We start from the raw sequence: 20288 nt of genomic DNA, 5'->3' as shown, positions 1-20288 counted from the left end.
TCACTCCAGGGGCTAGAGCAATAGTAGGGTAGGATGTTTGCCTTGCACACAGCTGACCCCGGTTCAATCCCCACCATCCCATATGATCCACTGAACACTGTCAGGAGTAATTCCTGAATGCAGAGCCAGGAGTAACCCCTGAGCATCGACTAGTGTGACCCAAAAAGAAAAAACAAAAACTTTACTCACCAATTACCAAGAAATCCCTGGTTCTCCTATTTGCTCAGCCCTCAGTCTCATTCCTACTGCAAAAATACTGAGAAAATTAAATACCTTATCACTGGCTTGAACTGAGACTAACCAGTACAAATCCATAAATTGTGTGGCATTCAATACCATCAACTTGGTGTGAGATGCTATGCATACATACAAACGTTATTTTCAACTGTTCAAGTCATTATGACACCATTTGCTTCATGAGACTAGTAGAGATGGTAGGTTCACAGGAGAAACAGCCTATGGTGGAGGAAATATTCAAATATTCAGGAAACTGAGTCTTTGGTCTAACTCCAAGGTCTCCATTCTGTAATAAAATGGAAGAACTAGGGACCAGGACTCTTTTTGTTGTTGTTGTTACCAGGACTTTGTTTCGTTATTTATGGGGGAGGCTCACACCAGTGGTCTTGTGGCCCTCCTGGCTCTTCTCTCGGGAATCGCTCCTCTGGGTTGGGGGAACCATACCGGGTGCGGGGAAGCGTTCCCATGCCAGGTAAACGCCGGCCCCGCTGAATTACTCTTCAGTCTCATGACCGGGACTCTTGAATCTTTGTTAGTCAAGAAGTAAGAGGCTGGGTTAGGGGAACTACGCCCTGAAATATATATATAGTAAGAATTTAGGGGAGAAAGAAAAAATAACTCCAATGCCTCTTGGTCTCTGAATGTCAATAACTATTCTTTCTTTTTCCTCTTAGTGACAGGTATACGCAGGAAGCTATAGTAGGCCGGTAGGGCTCTTGCTTTGCAAGCAGCTGTCTCACTTAGATCCCAAACACCTTATATGGTCCCCCGGGTCCCTCCAAGAGCGATCCCTGAGCATCACCTGTGGGTCTACCCCCACCCCCGCGGAGAAAATGGGTAGGATTCTGCAAAGAAGTTGATGAGATTTTTGTCTTCTTGTAACCCCACTCATTCATATTTCTTCAACTCTCCACGCAACGGACACCAAAGAGCGAACATGGAACTCTCGCTCGAGGGCCTCCCTGTTCCGGCCTGGAGTTCACTGGCCAACCACAGAAAGCTGGGATTACTAACTGCCGCAGCGAGCCTCGCCAACCGGTAAATAAAGGTCCTAAATCCTGCGACACCTGTTGACAGCCAGCAAAGCCCTCTGGGAGATGTAGTTCGGATGACTTCCGGATGCCACGCTGGGTGGAAGCTAGGGATTTGGGCACTGAAGCCCGAACAAGGGAGCGGGTCGGCCAGTTGCCGTGACCAGGTCTACTGCTCCTGGCAGCCCGGCTCGCAGTACTCGAGATGAAAACGCCTAGTTCGCTACCAAAGTATCTGTGGACAACAGACCTTTGGTATACGTAGTCCAGGTAGGGAAAACCGGAGGGGTAAAGAAAAGCTAGTTGTTAGTCCCCGCTACTATATTCCCCTAAAAATTTCTGGAGGGGCTGGAGCGAGTAAGTGGGTATGGGCACGCGGCCGATCTGAGTTTGACCCTCAGCATCCCATATGGTGCCAGAAGCCTCGCCAGGAGTAATTTCTGATTGTGGAGCCCAGTAATGCCTAAGTATTACCGTTTTGGTAGCCAAAAACAAAATAGAAAAGATACCTGGAGGGGCTGGAGAGATAGCACAGCGGGTAGGGCGTTTGCCTTGCACGCGGCCGACCCGGGTTCGATTCCCAGCATCCCATATGGTCCCCTGAGCACCGCCAGGAGTAATTCTTGAGTGTAGAGCCAGGAGTAACCCCTGTGCATCGCCAGGTATGACCCAAAAAGCAAAAAAAAAAAAAAAAAAAAAAAGCATCACCTGGGAATAGCTCCAATTTTTTTTTAAATCCCATATAAGGGCTAGGAATGTGGCTTAGCAGTAGAACTGCCTTGCATGCGTGACGTCCTGGGTTCAATCAATGGCACTGAAATGAATTTAAAAAATAAACTGAGGAGCTGGAGCAATAGCACAGCAGGTAGGGCGTTTGCCTTGCACGCTGCCGACCCGGGTTCGATTCCCAGCATCCCATATGGTCCCCTGAGCACCGCCAGGAGTAATTCTTGAGTGTAGAGCCAGGAGTAACCCCTGTGCATCGCCAGGTATGACCCAAAAAGCAAAAAAAAAAAAAAAAAAAAAGCATCACCTGGGAATAGCTCCAATTTTTTTTTAAATCCCATATAAGGGCTAGGAATGTGGCTTAGCAGTAGAACTGCCTTGCATGCGTGACGTCCTGGGTTCAATCAATGGCACTGAAATGAATTTAAAAAATAAACTGAGGAGCTGGAGCAATAGCACAGCAGGTAGGGCGTTTGCCTTGCATACGGCCAACCCTGATTCAATTCCCAGCATCCCATATGGTCTCCCAAGCACCGCCAGGAGTATTTCCTGAGTGCAGAGCTAGGAGTAACCCCGTGCATCACCAGATGTAACCCAAAAACAGCAAAAAAAAAAAAAAAAGGGGGGGGGTTTATAAAGAGATGCAGGCGGAGAGGTGCCTGAGCACTCTTAGGTGTGGCATATCTTCTTCCCCTCCCCCCACAAGATAGAAATTCCCTTGAATCAATAGACATAAGGTAGTTAATCCCATGTAAAGTCATGTTTTATTAGGCTTGGGAAATAAGTAAAAAATTTGAGGGAAAGAGTCATGAGCCCATACCTGGCTGTGTTCAAGAATCACTCCTGGCAGGGCTTGGGGACCATGTGGTACCCAGGACAGAATCTGTGTCAGCAGCACACCAAGCAAAAGCTCTATTTGCTGTACTGTATCTCTCAAGCCTCAAAAACTTTTTCAATTATACCTTGAGATTTAAAAACATAAAGGTGTCAGGGCTGGAGTGATAGCATAGCGGATAGGGTGTTTGCCTTGCACACAGCCGGCCCAGGTTCGATCCCCAGCATCCCATATAGTCCCCCGAGCACCGCCAGGAGTAATTCCTGAGAGCATGAACCAGGAGTAACCCCTGTGCAACGCTGGGTCTGACCCAAAAAGCAAAGAAAACAAACAAAACAAAACAAAAAACCATAAAGGTGTCTGTCAAAACAATACAATGGGGGGCTGGAGTGATAGCACAGTGGGTAGGGCGTTTGCTTTGCACGAGGCCGACCCGGATTTGAATCCCAGCATCCCATATGGTCCCCTGAGCACCGCCAGGGGTGAATCCTGAGTGCACAGCCAGGAGTAATCCCTGTGCATCGCCAGGTGTGACCCAAAAAAGAAAAAAAAAACAACCCAATGGAAATAATCTGCAGATTAAAAATTGAGGAGTGTAGGAGATATAGTATAAGGTAACTTGAGGAGTGTAGGATATACAGTATAAGGTACCTTTCATGTGGCCAACCTGGGTTTGACCTCTGTGGCTAAGTGATTAGTTTATGCCTCACATGTCTTAAGTCCTGGGTTCAATCCCTGGTACTGCATCAAAGACACCCAAGTATTGACCTTTACTCTAACTATAGGTGTTCTGGGCAGCTTATGTCAAGACTCAAGGTCTCAACTGGTACTGCAAAGCCCCCCAGCACCACTGGCCCACAGCACTGAACCATCCCCAGCTGGCCAAGTAATGACTGCCAGGAGCAGCCCCAGAACTCTGCTTGGAAGACACCTCCCCATCCCTCACCCACAAAAAGCAACAGTCAGAATTATTTCAATGCACATGCCATTTTCATGGAAATTTATAATTTAGCTGAAAAGTGTCTTCTATGTATGTACCCTTACTTAGCTAAAAGTTCTTAAAACTTTCTAAGTTCAAATGATAATGCTGCAAAATATTAAAATGTTGATATCTAGTGTACGCAACAATGTAAAAATAAATTTAGACAGATTTGGATTATACTATCATTTTTAATTTTAATAAAATAGATAATTTCATATTACATAGAGAACAACTCCATCCACTCATTGCTGATAAAACTTTAGAAATATCTCTATAAAAAGTTTAGTATTTGATTGGGAATTACTCCATTAGAACTTAATTTCTACTGGTACAGTGTTCCCATCCTCACCCCTGTTCTTAGTGAGAAAATTTTAGAATACAGAAAAGTACAAAAAATAAGACAAGATATCCATATACCACAATCCAGAATTATCTAATATTGATATATTTACTTGCAGTCTTCTGTTTCTGAGAAAAGGATGTTTATATATATATATATATATATATATATATCTCAAGCCAACCCCATTCCCGCTCCACACACATCCCCTTCACTCTTCACAAGCAACCCTATAGTTTGCTGTGTCCTTCCAATTCATTTCAAATACATAAAAAAAAAAAACACTAACAGACATATATATCCATTATCAATATATAGTTCTAAATTTCATGAGGAAAAATTTAGCTCAAATTTACAAAAATGTCATCATCATGTAATGTGATTCTACAACTTCATTCTCTCCCATTTTGAGATCTTTAACTGTAATACAAGTAGATCACATTTGTTCATTTTACAGATATACATTATATAATAGGTTTTGCAATTTTGTTGCTGATGGGAACTTGTCATTTCCAGTTTATGGTTACTACAAACCATGCCACAGCAAACAGCCTGATCTATTTATCCTGAGCTTTACATACTACAGGGCAGAACTGCTGGGTATTTTGAATCTGTTATAAGAATGTTCTCCTACTCCCAAAGTCACCACCATTTTAGTATATGTAGCATTTTCATATTTCTGGTTTAATACCTTTGGATCTTAACCACTTTAAGAACTTCTTGTCCACGGTCTATATTTTTTTTCCTTGGAGAAAAAAATTACCTCCAAATCATTTTTAAAATAGTTCCATTATCTTCTCATAGTCCTGAAGCCATTACTATATTCTAAATTCTAATAAATGCCATTGTTTTCAGAATGTCTTCTGTTCTATTGGTTCAATACCATAAAATGGTTTTCTGTCCCAATATTCACTTATTTTCTTATAGTATTGTGAATATCTTCAGAATTAAGCAGACAGCAATCACAACAAGTTTGTTTTCCATTTCTGCATGTAGTGGAAATTTGTCCAGTTTTAGCACTAACTTCGCTTTATGACTTTTGTTGGGCACCAGCTTTGCATCATAAAACTGTCTTTCTGTTCAATATTAATTATCATATCCCTTATTCTTGTTTTCCTCACATGTGATGTTTATCTTCAAAACAATTATTTATGATGTCCTATGAACTGTAAAATTCTTTTCCACGATATCCCAGATACTCAAAGGGTATTTAGTGAGTATGAATTTTCTGGTGTCTGATGTGGTGTGACTTCTGGCTGAAAGCTTTCCCACACTCACTACACTGATATGGTTTCTTACCTGTGTGTATTCTTAAATGCAGAGCCAGGGTTGAAAACTGTGAGAAAGCTTTCCCACACTCATTACATCCGTAAGGTTTCTCACCTGTATGGCTTCTGACGTGAACGGTGAGAGATGAACTCTGAGAGAAAGCTTTTCCACACACATTGCATTCATAAGGCTTATCCCCTGAATGAATTCTCACGTGTACAATAAGTGACGTTCGTTGAGAAAAGGCTTTTCCACATTCATTACACTCATAGGGCTTCTCACCAGTGTGGATGTTTTGATGTTTTATGAGGTACTTCTTCTGGCCAAAAGCTGTTCCACATTCATTGCATTTAAACGGTTTCTCTCCAATATGAATCTTCTCATGCTCAGTAAGGTTGGATTTGCCACTGAAGGTTTTTCCACACTCCTTACAAACAAAGGGCTTCTCTCCTGTGTGAGTTCTCTGGTGTCTGATGAGGTTTGACTTCTGAATGAACGCTTTCCCACAATCCTTACACTGAAAAGGTTTCTCTCCGGTGTGAATTTTCTGATGTGTAAGAAGGTTTTCCTTCTGGCTGAAAGATTTCCCACACTGGTTACATTCAAAAAGCTTCTCTCCAGTATGAGTGTTTTGATGTTTAATGACATACTGCTTTTGGCTGAAGGCTTTTCCACATTCATTACATTCAAAGGGTTTCTCTCTGTTATGAAAATGCTCATGTTCAGTGAGATTTGATTTTTGATTGAAGACTTTCCCACATATCTTACAGGCAAAGGGGCCGCCCCCACTATTATTTCTCTGTTGACTGAGTTGTGACATCTGAATGGAAGTTTTCCCACATTCACCAGATTTCTCTACAGTAGAAATTTTTTGACAAATGATTTGTTTTTGGTTGAAAGTATTTACACATTTCTTACATTTGTAAAATTTCTCTTTGTAGGGCCTTACAAATGTAGAATAATGGGTATGTTACAAAGGAAAACTTGACCATTCAAAGCTTCTTAAGTGTAATTTTCAAGTAAAATAATTTTTGTTACTTTCACTGGTTCCTTTCCAGTATGAATTTTCTTATCCTTATTAAGATTTGTCATCTAGCTAAAGGCTTTCTAATAGTCCTTAAAAGAAAAGGGCTTCTACATTTAATGAAGCGTGACACGTGAGTGAAAAATTTCTCAAATTCACTAATATTGTAAGATTTCTTTCTCTCCAGTCTGAAGATTCTAGTATCAGATGGTATTCAACTTTTTTAACCTGAAGGTATTTACAAGTTAAAGATTCTTTCCTATACGAGTTTCTTCTTTATTAAGTTCCTTCTTTATTAACCCTAAACTGTTTCAAACTCTTTTTCTGATGAAGCTGAAAGATGCTGTATTAACAGATATAAAGTCTGAGATCTGAGGAAATATTTCTCCGACTTTCTTATATTCACTGATTTTTTCCCTTAATTTGTATTTTACTGAAGATAGATGCAACTTGCCTCCCAATCCTGTTGCCTCTCTATATGCTGACCATCTTCTTAGACTTCTAAAATGGAATACAAAGAACCATCATTTAAAGTGGTGAATGTATAAGATGCTTAGCACTATGGGTAGAAAACAAGTATTCAAATGTTATCTTACCAGCATTACTTATCATTACTAGTATTGATATTTCAGATTGTGCTTTGGAGATCATTTCACTAGTTCATGTCTCAATATGAAAAAACCCTCATACCAATATTCACCAGTTGATGAATTAATCTTTCTTTTCAAGTAAAAGAGCTCTATTTAAAAAAATTAACTTAGAGGTCCTGGAGAGATAGTACAGCATACGGTGCTTGCCTTGTGTGCTGCAGACCCGGGTTCGATCCGCAGCATCCCATATGGTCCCCCTGAACACCACCAGGAATGATTCCTAAATGCAAAGCCAGGAGAAACCCCTGAGCACTGCCAGGTGGCCCCAAAAAAAAAAAAACAACGAAAGAAATTAATTTAGAGAAAGGTAAAGGCAAAGATACATGTTCATAAGAGCACAGCTTCTCCAGAGTAGAAAAAGCTCTGGTGAGTCTTAAATGTGATGGTGCAGTATTTCCACACACATCTGAGGAAGCCCACTTGTAAAGAACATTGGGGCTAGAGATAGTACAGCGGATACTTTGCACACAGCCAACCAAGGTTCGATGGCACCCACTGAATTTCAATGAGCCCTAGAAGAACTGATCCTTAAGCACAGGACCAGATGGCCCCACATTCCCGCCCCTTCCCTGCAAGCGCTCGTGCACATATACACACACACACACACACAGAGGAAAAAAATGAAAGTGAGGAAAAGGAAATCCTGGAATCACAAATGGTCCCCTGAGCACTGCCAGGTGTGACCCGAAACAAAAAACAAAATCTAATTAAGACAGGGCCAAGAGGAGGAAAGTGGAGTGTACCATGTTACCATTCACCAGTAGTAAGAGTTTCCTTACACAGAAGGCTGATATTGCTTCATCTAAGCAAACTCAGGCATGGCCAACTATCTTGCTTAAACAACAAATATGAGTACAAGGCCCTAAGTATCATTTCTAGACAGAAACTTTATGATAAACACAAGGTTGTTCACTCTCACCACTATCATTCAATAGCAATTAGGCAAGAAAGAAATATTAAGGGCATCCAGATAAGAAGTCAAACTCTATTTGCACATGAAATAGTACTATATATAGATACTCTAAAGACTCTACGAACAAAATACTTGTGTAGTAAAGTGGCAGGCTATAAAATCAACATGCAGAAATCCATGGCTTTTCTATATTCAAATAATAAAAGAGAAATTATTAAAAAAAATTCCCATTTACATCTGTGCCCCATCAGTGTAACAGAACAGGTGAAGAACTTATTACCCCCCCCCAAAAAAAGGACACAAGGATCAGGAGGATTAACACTGTCAAAACATCAATACTGCCCTTCTCAAAGCATTTTACAGATTTAATGCAGTCCCCATTAGAATACCCATGACATGGGCCAAAGTGATAGTACAGGGGATTGGGTGCATGTATTACATGTGGACAACCCAGGTTTGATCCCTCGCACCATATATGGACCCCTGAGCAGCACCAAGAGTAATAAGCCCTGAGTACCACCAGGTGTAGCCCAAAAAGAGCAAACAAAAATTCTGACATTAAAAAAAATTAGATTAGGCCTGGAGTGATTGTACAAGGTAGGGCACCTGTCTTGCGTGTGGCCAACCTAGGTTTGATCTTCAGCATCCCATATATAGTTCTCTGAGCACTGCCAGGAGTAATTCTTGAGTGCAGAGCCAGGAGTAATCCTTGAGCATAGCCAGATATGACCCAAGACGAACAAACACCCCCCCCCCAAATACATCAAGCACTTCTGAAACTCATATGCAACACACACACACACACACACACACACACACACACACACAAACACAACTTCAAGTTGAACAATAAAGCTTTTGTAATTAAGACAGTGTGGTACTGGAATGAAGACAGACTCTCAGACCAATGAAATTTAATTTAACTCAGAGTCCAGATTCACAAGACAGACCCTCAGATATATGGACAGTTAATCTTTAATAAAGGAGCAAAAAGTATGAAGAGGAACATGGAAAGCTCAACAAGTAGTGCATGGAAACTGCACTACTCAGAAACATGAGAAAAACATGAGAAAAAATGAACGCAGATCCCTTTCTAACACCATGCACAAAAGTCAAATAAAAATTGGATTAAAGACCTCAATATCAGATCTGAATTTGTAAGTTATAACAGTGAAAACATGAAACTCTCCATGACATTGAAACTAGAAGTATCTTTTTTTTTTTGCTTTTTGGGTCACACCCAGCGATGCACAGGGGTTACTCCTGGCTCTGCACTCAGGAATCACCCCTGGCAGTGCTCAGGGGACCATATGGGATGCTGGGATTCGAACCCGGGTCGGCCGTGTGCAAGGCAAACGCCCTACCCGCTGTGCAGCCCCAGAAACTAGAAGTATCTTTAAGGATTCAAATGGCACTGGCCAATAAGTGGGAGCAAACATAAACAAATAGGACTACATTAAACTAAGAAATTTTAGCACCTCTGGCTTGGGGTGATAATACAGCAGGAAAGGCACTTGCCTTGCATGGGTCAACCCATTCAACCCCCAGCATCCCTTATGGTCCCGAGCACCACCAATAGTCCCTGACCCAGAAGTAATAAACCCCTACTTGGGAATCCATAAAACAGCAATTCCACTTCTTGGAATATACCAAAAGCCCAAAACACTTTTCAAAAAAGACATTTGCACTCATGTTCATTGCAGCACAGTTCACAGTAGCTGTAATCTGGAAACAACCCAGTATCCAAGAAGAGATGACTGAATAAAGAAACTACAGTTATATATACACTACTGAATACTACTGAGCTGTCAAAAAAAGATTAAACGATCATGGGCTGGAGAGAGAGAACAGCAGGTTTGATCCCCAGCACTCCCTATGGTCCTCCAAACCTGACAGAAGTGATCCCTGTGCACAGAGCCAGGAGGAAGCACTGAGCACAGCTGGATGTGGCCTGCCTGCCTCCCAGAAAGTGCCTGTCTAGGATAGCTGGGAGGGAAACTGGGGAAAGGATTGGTTTTGAAAATTTTATGCAATTTTTATGTACTCAATCATTAATAACTTTGTAAATCACCATGATAACGTCAATAAAAAAACTTTTTAAAATAATTTTGGGAGATTATATCTTATACCATGAAGTTGATAGAAGTGCTTAGAATATGTTTCAACTTTTCAAACAAGATTGGTGGTGATTTAAACACTATCTTTCAATAGTGTATACATATCAGCATTAAAAAGGTATGCACAACTTGGGTGCTGGAGCGATAGCACAACAGGTAGGGCATTTGCCTTACACGTGGCTGACCGGGGTTCGATTCCCAGCATCCCATATGGTCCCCCGAGCACTGCCAGAAGTAACCCCTGTGCACCACCGGGTGCACCCCCACCCCCCAAAAAAAAGATGCACAACTCAATGATCAAAGAATATTTAAAAACCATTCGTGGAAAAAAGATCTGTTCAAAGTTTAAGAAACTTTATGTTAAGAGAACTGAAAAAGGGGCTGGAGCGATAGCATAGCGGGTAGGGCTTTGCTTTGCATGCAGCAGACCTGGGTTCAATTCCCAGCATCCCATATGGTCCCCAAGCACTGCCAGGAGTAATTCCTGAGTGCATGAGCCATGAGCCATGAGCCCTATGCATCACTAGGTGATGCAAAAGCAAAAAAGGTGATCCAAAAAGGAAAAAAAAAAAAACTGAAAAAAAGGGTGGGGGATAGAAATCTAGCAATGCTCAGGGGTTACTCCTAGCTCTGCACTCAGAAATCACTAATAGCAGTGCTCAGGAACCATATGGGATGCCAGGAGTTGAATCCTGGTCAACTGCATGCAGGGCAAGTGATCAACCTATTATACTATTTCTCCAGACATTAAAAAAATTATTGATATAGTTTCAAACACCATGTTGCAACTAATCCTGAAAAAATTTTGTTATGTGTTGGTATTATACTAAAGAGTCTCAAAAATAATTTTTAAAAAGATTATTGAAGAGATAATACAGGGTTCGGGTGCTTGCCTGCATACAGGTGAGCCCAATTCGATCCCTAGGACAGTCAGGGTCACTCTTGAGCACAGAGATGCTTAGTCCCATTGAGTAGCCTAAACCACTCCCCTCCTCAAAAATTAAAAACTTATTAAAGGGCCAGAGAGATAGTACAGGAAGGAAGGTACTTGGCTTATGTGCCACTGCAGCAGCTATGACCCTGGTTCAAATCCCCAGTACTACATATGATTCTCTGAGTACCCCCAGGGGTCACTACGAACACAGAACCAGAAATAAACCCTGAGCACTGCTAGGTGTAGCCAAAATCCCAAAAGTAAACAAAAACTATTAAACTACTTCTTGTCTACGTCTATGTAAACGAGGGGGAGAAAAATCCAGCCAGTAAAATCACACAGTCTGATCAGGTACATATCTAGTCACATGAAGGCCTGTGGCAGCCCACCACCTGTACTCTATAATCCAACAACATTGTTATAAATATCTCAGTAGTCTTTAACAGGGACTGGAGCGATAGTTCAGCAAGCTGGGTGTTTGGTTTGAATGGGGCCGACCCAGTTTCAGTCCCCGCCCGGAGTAATTCCTGAGTGCAGAGGCAGGAGTAACTCCTGAGCACCATCAGGAATGTCCCCGTAATGAGGGGAAAAAAACAAACAAGCAAACTAACAAAAAATCTCCCCACCCTCGATGTAAAGTGATAAATTTTTATATACTCTGAAACAAGATAGTAGAAATGAGACTCCAGCTTTCATTTATTTACTAGGTCAGTAAAGATACTAACAAAAAAATGCAAAAACATTATTTCTCTTTTAGCTAAAATTATGTATTTTAGAAAAATGTTATTTGGGGTGGTGGTGAGCCATTCTTGGCCATTGTGGTCCGAGGCTGCACTGTTCTTGGACCTGTGGCAGTCCAGGGGTCAGCTTCATTCAAGCTTTGCCCCTTACCCCTACACTGTCTCAGCCCCCTACTCAGCATCTCTAATAATCCCAACCACCAAGATCAAACTAATGCCTCTCCTCAACCACCTTCTTGGCAAGCCTACTCATTTCCCTTTCTCATTCTGCTCCAGCCCACTGCTTCCATGTCTACTCTTTGAAAAGGACAAGCTCCTGCCACAAGGTTTTTTCTTGTAGTAAAAACAGGTATTACTTAGAAATGTTGAGGAAAGGGAAGAAGAGAAAGAGCATGTAACACACTCAAAAGAGAATGAGGGATTCTCTACAGTGGGGAGCCTGGGTACACATCTCAGTATTAAAGTATGAAAATCCACATCTAAAGAGGGGAGATGTGGGTGACATGTACCCAGGCACCATGTGCAGAGGTTGGCCACACACACATGTGCTGCAGGGCTTTATTTTAACACGTTTTGTTCCTTTTGGCTCAATGATCTTCAACTAAATACCATGTGCCATACTCTCACAACTTCTTTTTTTTTTTTTTTTAAATATTTTCTCAGCGAGAACTTCCCCTGACCAACTTAACCCTCTCTATGCTGGTTTTATTTTTATTTTTCCTCCAAAGCACTTAGATCAGATAAAATATACTTTTCACGTTATTCACTCAAAATCCTTCCCAATTAAAATACTGGCCCCTGGCCAGTAGGCAGGACACTTGCCTTGCACACAGCTGAGACAGATTTGATTCCCAGCAATACAAATGGTCCCTAAGCCCACCAGAAATGATCCCTGAGCAGTCAGGAGTGATCTCTGAGCCATGCCGGAGGTGATCCAAATTAAAAAACTGAAGTTAAAAAATAATAATATAGGCCCCAAGAGAGATAAAATTTTGACTGATCCCTGACACTCCTTAGTATCTAAAATTGTAATATATGAAAATACTGTAATAGTAGAATTGCAAACTGGTTTTATTATTATTATTATTTTGCTATTTTTGTTCTTGGGCCACACCTGGCAGTGCTAAGGGGACAATCGAATCTGTGTCAGCTACATGCAAGACAAGTGCCCTGCCCACTGTACTATCTCTACAGCTTCTGGTTCATTTCTTTTGAGAACAATGTGCCTATTTCTCTCCAATCTACAAACTAACTTTGATATAGTATTTCCACTTAAAAAACAGGGTTTTTTTTTTTGTTTTGGGGGCCAAACTGGCAATGGGGTTACTCATGGCTCTGCACTCAGGAATTACTCCTGATGGTGCTTTGTGACCATAAGGAATGCTGAAATCAAACCTGGTTTGTAGCATTCAAGGCAAGAGCCCTGTCTGCTGTACTACCAAGTAAAAGTAACTGCATCTTTGAAAAAGAACTGTAGGAAAGGGCTTGAGGTGGACCACAAAGTGCTAGAATTGCCAGAGGCCCAGATTCTCTGAACACAGAACCAGAAGTACACACACACCCCACCACCACCCTGCCCACACCCACCAGTCAGGTGTGGCCTGAAAAATTTAGGATTGAGGGTCAGGGGAGTGGTGTGGGTGGGAAGCATAGACACATACAACAGAAAAGCACTCATGATTTTTCTTTTTTTAAATTTGGGGTTACAGCTGGTGGTGCTGAAGGCTTACTCCTATCTTTCACTCAGGGCCCAGCCATGCTCAGTGGACCATATGGGATGCCAGAAACAGTTTACTGATATAAAACAGAAGATTAATAAGACATTTGAAAGTATGATTACAGATGTAAAACATACTGACATATTTATCAACTGAAAGAATGAGACAGAGGCAAGTAATAAGGAACTAAGGAGGCAGAGTGATATGCATGGCACACTATCAATTAACAGTATTGTAAACCACAGTGACTAAAAGGAAAAAAAAGAAAAAAAAGTGCATGTCAGAGGCAGGCTGGGGGAGCAAGAGGGAAACTGGAGACACTGGTGGAGGGAAGTGGATGCTGATAAAGGGATGGGTGCTTGAACAATGTACCCCTGAAATGCAATCATGAATCACTTTGTAATTCATGGTGATTCAGTATAAATTTTTTTTTTTAGATAAATTAACCTAAGCAGCTGGAGAAGATTAAAGTTCAAAGGATTAGAGTGTATGTTTTACACATGGGAACCTGGGGTTTGCTCCCTGGCACCACTAAATCCACAGCACCTCCCAGCACAGTGACAAGAGCAGCTCCAAGTCAGTGTGGGTGTGGTCCAAAAACACCAAAAACAGGATGGGGTAAAAAACCCTATATGTCACACAATATGTAAAGAACGAAGATTTACATAAGGCAATGCATGAGGAGTAGATTACATACATCAGGGTTCCTGAGACTAGAGACAACAGGAGAGATCAAAGGGAGGGAATACAAATGACGTATGAAGAACTTCTCTCGAGAACAGGTAAATTCTCTCTCTGATTTGATGAAAGAGGTAGATTATGGTTTTGGTTTTTATGGGCCACTCCTGGTGATGCTCAAGGGATCAAATGAGATACTGGGGATCAAACCCACATCAGCCGCATGCTAAGTAAACTCCCTAATCAATGTATTCTCTCGCCCCCCCCCCATGAAAGAGATATGAAACAAACAGTAACCCTTATTTCTGCAAGAATTCAGTGTACAGGACTATGCAACAGTCTCTATTAAAACAAAGTCACATAAATACAATGCATAATGTATAGTGATGAAAAATAGCATTCAGTATCGACGATTTACACCAAGTGCTACCTCAAAACTAACGATTTTTAGGAAAAGCACTTAGAGATGTCAATGTTGACTACATTGTAACTTGATTTTCATTCACTCACCTGGACAGACTCCCTTTCCACTTCTCTCTCCCCTATCCAGAATTGCTGCCTTGCTTCAACAGAGGATCAGTAGAGGCATTTATAACCTGCTACCAGGGAAATGCTAGAAGGTTAATGCTGGGATGAAAGTACCATCGGAGAGCTCAGACTGAACCCTGGTGCTTCCAGGTTTCTGAAGGATGAGGAAGGTGGTTTCTAGAGATGCACAAGGAGGGACCCTGTGAAAAAAAACAAAGTAATGACTTTAGCTTCACAGATTAAAACACAAACAATAGGAGCAAGGGTACTAAGAAAATTTGAATCCCGAGTTTTAAAGCCAAACTCATCAAATCCTTTCAAGCCTCCACACAGCATTGGTGAGAGAACTGGATGCTGGTGAAGGACGTAATGTTGGAACTTTGTACACCTACAACTCAACAGAGAAGGTTTCTAGAGAGATTTACACAGCACTGCACAGAGAGAAACACACAGAGGCCAATTAAGAAGGACATCAATTGTGCTTCTCTGGAGATTAAGTGTCAGGTTTCTGAGAAACAAACAGGAATCCAGATCCATGAGGGAACTGGATACACAGACCAGAAGTGGAGATGAGACTGAGAATGGAAATTAAAGTATCAGGTATGAGAAGATCATTACTGCTGAGACACAGATGGAATTTCACTGTCCACACAGGGCATGAGGCACAAAGTCAAGGCAAGAATTCCAGGAACACAATAAATGAGGACACATAGAAGGTGTCACAAAAGGATGGTGACAGTTCTGTTTGGAATCTTTTAAGTATGTCTGAAAAACCATACAAAATATTCAGAGTAAAGGGGTGAGGCAGAATGACATGCACGTGCACACACAGAGTCAATCCATACGCTGTAACTGTAGTGAAGCTGGTAGAGAAACTCAAAATGATTTGCAACTGTGACCCAAAACATCCAAACAGCATAAGTGGTTCTGAAATAACTTGCAAATATTTGTCCCTAGAATGAAGGACTTAACAAAGTGATACACAAATAACTAACAAAATTAGGAACTCAAAGAAAACAAAATCCACTTTAAAACTCTACCTAAGGTGGGGCTGGAGCAATAGCACAGTGGATAGGGCGTTTGCCTTGCACATGGACTACCCAGGTTCGATTCCCAGTATCCCATATGGTCCTCTGAGCACTGCCAGGGGTGATTCCTGAGTGCAGAGCCAGGAGTGACCCCTGTGCATCACCAGGTGTGACCCATAAGGAAAAAAAAAAACAAAACAAAACCATATATTAAGCCCTGAGTTTGATCCCCTTTAAATTTTTACACACACAAAAAAAAAAAGTCAAATAAAACAGGGATTTGGAACTGAGGTGTCCCAGATTTAGCAAATTCTAACAGTGAATGCACCATCTAGTAAAGCAAGTACTGAGAGGAGTTACCGGAAACAAAAATGACCTCAATCTGCTAGGGCCAGTCATCCAGAGAGAGAACAGAGGCAACTGCTCTTCTCTAAGAGATTCATGAGAGATTGAAGCATAGACTGTTACTACAGCACCTTCCCCTCATACCTGTCTAGAAAAATGTTTCACACAAAAACAAGAACAATAGCTTGTGCCCATAAAAAAAATTACAGTGGACACAAGTATAATTCTTTTTTTCTCTTTAGTTATCTTGCAATTCAAATTATTCATGACTGGATTTTAGGCACACAATGTCTCAAAACTGATCCATTCACCCTGTCCACTTCCCTTCACCAATGTACTCCTCACCAAGTAGCATAATTTTCTAACAGTTCAAGAATCTGAAAAATACTGCCATGTGGCAGGGGGTTTTGTTTGTCTTTGGACCACACCCAAATGTACTCAAAGATCAACCCTAGTGGAGTATGGTAGTAAGTACCAAAGTAGTAAGCCACTGGATGTGATGCAAAACAAAAAATAATTTTATGGAAAAAAAGGTGATTCTAAGATTTACACAAAAAATCTTTTTAAAAAGGGTCTTGAGATATAGTACAGCAGGTAAGAGCTTGTGTTGCACCCAGCAGGGCCAGGTTCAAAAATAGGCACCAGATATAGTCCTCCGGATACTATCAGGAGAAATCCTTACGCACAGAGCCAGGAGTAAACCCTGAGTGCATCTGGGTATGGCCAAATAACAACAACAAAAGGTTCTTCTGGCGCCAGAGAGATAGCACAGTGGGCTGGGGCTGGGGCTGGGTTCTTGCCTTTTATGCGGTAGACTGGGATTTGATCCTAAGTATCCCATCCATATGCCCGCCGCCCCCCCACCCCGCCAGGCCTAGCAGGAGTGATCCCTGAAAGTTTGGGGGGGGGGAAATAGGTCAGGGAAGGGACCTCCAAGACAATGATAGGGGGTAATAGTCACTCTGGGAGAGGACTGGGATTTGAAAGGAGATGAAGTGATATGCAAGGCACTATCAATAATAGTATTGCAAAACAAAATACCTAAGTGCCTGCAAAAGAGGTAGGCTGGGGGCTGGGAGGAAAACTGGAACATCTGTGGAAGGAAAGTAGGTACTGGTGATCAGACATAGTACCAACAGACTCAATTTTGTAACTTTGCCATTCACAGTGATTTAATAAAATAAACAGTAACAACAAGAGTGATCCCTGTGTGCTGCCAGGTGTGGTCCCCTAAATCTCCCCCTGAAAATTTCCTGGACCAAGAGACAGCACAAAGATCAAGTTAAGGCACTTACCTTACCTGAAGCCAACCCAGGTTTGTTCCCAAGCATTACATTATGGTTCCCAAGTACTGCCAGGTAAACCCTGAGCACTGCTGGGTGTGGCCTACTCTCCCACAAATACATAAAAATAAAAACGTTCTTATTCCCCCCCACACACACACATATTTAAAAAAAAAAAGCGATGACCACTGTTAACAGTCAAAACACAACACTACAATGCATTTGAGAGGGCTAAACTTTCTAATGTAACAGTGCCTAGAAGAAATAGCACCTTTCAAGGGATGACAGTTCCCAAATAATAAAGCCCTGTAATATACAATACACAATCACATCATTCATAATAAGGGGAGAAACTGAAACCTATTCCAAGCTACCAAGTTTTACTTATGTCCAATGCAAATAAATCAAATATTCAACTCCTCCCCCTAGTAAGATTCTAACGGGAAAGTGCTCTTCGAACACTTGTAGGTGGAAAACTATCTAACACTCATAGCAAATTACTTCAGAGATATACTCCTCCAAGAACACACTATGACACATAAAAGAACAACTCATTAAACCTTTAAGTTCCTCCCCACAAGGGGAGTTCCTTTTCCTTTCCCTTTCCTTTTTCTTCTTCTTTCCAACAAACTTTTCTATTTTTATATCTGAGTTTGAGCATTACTATTACTCAGCATTTTCACACTTGCTAATATGGAATCCAAGAAAATAAAAAACCTGGAAACCCCCTCCAACACTGCTCCTGTATCAGTACTCCTGTCCCCTTAGTTCCAAAGTTAAATCTCTATGTAACATACTTAGAAGGAAATACTAAATTTTGAAAAAGAAGTCCATAAGTGCTAAAATGGAATCAAAATTAAAGCGACTATATATGAATTTTCAAACTAAAAGGGTAAGCAACAGCAAAAGGCAGAAATAGCTTAAATTTCTAACAATTAAATCAACTACAGTACTGCACTTCTGTCATTTTGGTTTTGGGCCACACCCAGTGGTACTCAGGGCTTTCTTCTGGCTGTCAACTAGTGAACCTGGGGGACAATATGTAGTGCTGTGGATCCAACCCATATGGCTGTTGTGCAAAGCAAGCACCCTACCCACTGTAATCTCTCTCTGGCCCCTACCATGGAATCTTAATTTATGTAGCACTTAAAAGACACAGAAAAAAAGTGTATGATGTGGCTCAGCAGTAAAAGCATGCCCTGCATGTCTAAGAGACCCTGGTTTAATCCCCAGCACCTAAGAAATAAGAAAATAAGAGGGAAGGATAATACCCATCAGTGCCCCAACAAAAGAGCCACTTGAAAGATACACAAGCAACTATGCTTATTTGACAAAGAAGAATGCGATGGAAGATGAGAGCAGTGAAATATTTCCAAATTTATTTAATCATAAAATACATTATCTTTGTTTTAGGACTACATCTAGTGGTGCTTAGGAGTTACTCCAAACTCAGTGCTCAGGAGGTGCTAGCAGCATCGAGGGAGGATCGAACCCGGGCTTCCTGCATTTAAAGCATGTGCTCAGCTCTTTGAACTATTTCTCCAATCCTCCAAAATAATACTTTTTAAACCAATCAAATTTATTCTTTTTGGGGTTTTATTTCTGGACACACTCAGCAATGCTCAGTGGTTACTCATGGCTCTGCACTCAGGGATTACTCCTGGTGGTACTCAAGGAACTATATGGGACGTAGGAGATCGAACCCAGTTGGCTACATTCAAGGAAAGTGCACTACCTGCTGTACTATCTCTCAGGCCTCTCAAGTTTATTTTTCAAAAAAAAAGTGGCTGTACTTGAAAATAAACTGAAATAAACCCATACGTATATTAGCTTGGTAGCATAATTTCTTAAAGAATTTATTTCAGGGAGCTGGAGTGATAGCACAGCGGGGAGGGCGTTTGCCTTGCACGCGGCCGACCCAGGTTCGATTCCCAGCATCCCATATGGTCCCCTAAGCACCGCCAGGGGGAATTCCTGAGTGCAGAGCCAGGAGTAACCCCTGTGCATCTCCAGGTGTGACCCAAAAAGAAAAAAAAAAAAAAAATTTATTTCAAACGAAGGGCCAGAGTGACAGCATAGTGGGTAGGGTATTTGCCTTGCAAATGACCAACCAGAATCTGATCCCCAGCCCCCACATGGTCTCCCATTCGGCCTGGCAGGAGTGCTCCCTAAGCACAGAGCCAAAAGGAAGTCCTGAGCATGGCTGGATAAAGACCCCTCCCCCTCAAAAGAAACTTATTTCAAATGATTTTAGAACAGAGAACTCAACTCTTTTTTTTTTTTTTTTTGCTTTTTGGGTCACACCTGGTGATGCACAGGGGTTACTCCTGGCTCTGCACTCAGGAACTACTCCTGGCGGTGCTCAGGGGACCATATGGGATGCTGGGAATCGAACCCGGGTCAGCCGCGTGCATGGCAAACGCCCTACCCACTGTGCTATCGCTCCAGCCCCGAACTCAACTTTTTTAATGTGATGCAATTTAAGAAAAAACTTCTAATTTTTTCCTGCATGATACACTATGTTTATGGTTACTAATACAAGTATTCCAAGTTTTAAACCATTTTTCTTATATTGCAGGCTAAAGCAAATACTTAATTTTCACTATAAAATACAACTGAGGATAATTATTAGGTAAAAATATACTACTCAAAATTAATTGGAACACTAATATGGGGGCTGGAGCTGGTAGGGCAATCGCCTTCCATGAGGCCAACCAAGCTTTGATCCTGCGCATCCCATATGGTCTCCAAGCACTGCCAGGATCAATTCCTGAGTGCCTTGCAAAGAGTTAACAGCTGAGCATCGCCAGCTGTGGCCCAAAAACGAGTATTTGCTTTGCATGTGATGAACTTGAATTCTATTCCTGGCACCACATATGTTCCACTGAGTCCACCAAAAGTGATCCCTGA

General features: G+C 41.6%; 2 protein-coding genes across 7 annotated transcripts in view; one reads left to right on the top strand and one right to left on the bottom strand.

The window, feature by feature from the left end:
* Positions 1-20288, top strand: part of LOC101539905 (zinc finger protein 567) — a 44579-nt gene that overhangs the window by 12982 nt on the left and 11309 nt on the right. The gene's annotated exons all lie outside the window — the stretch shown is intronic.
* Positions 3980-20288, bottom strand: part of ZNF146 (zinc finger protein 146) — a 37278-nt gene continuing 20969 nt past the window's right edge. For all 6 annotated transcript variants that reach the window (XM_055145164.1, XM_055145162.1, XM_055145165.1 and 3 more), the window contains exons 2-3: positions 14705-14922; positions 3980-6945 (exon numbers count right to left, since the gene is read on the bottom strand). In XM_055145164.1, coding sequence (XP_055001139.1) covers positions 5362-6240 — 879 coding nt within the window. In that variant the 5' untranslated portion in view covers positions 6241-6945; positions 14705-14922 and the 3' untranslated portion in view covers positions 3980-5361. The remainder of the gene's footprint in view (positions 6946-14704; positions 14923-20288) is intronic.

The sequence above is a fragment of the Sorex araneus genome, chromosome 8 (genome assembly GCF_027595985.1).
Source record: "Sorex araneus isolate mSorAra2 chromosome 8, mSorAra2.pri, whole genome shotgun sequence".
NCBI lineage: Eukaryota > Metazoa > Chordata > Mammalia > Eulipotyphla > Soricidae > Sorex > Sorex araneus.
This window is presented reverse-complemented; position numbering and strand designations above follow the sequence as displayed.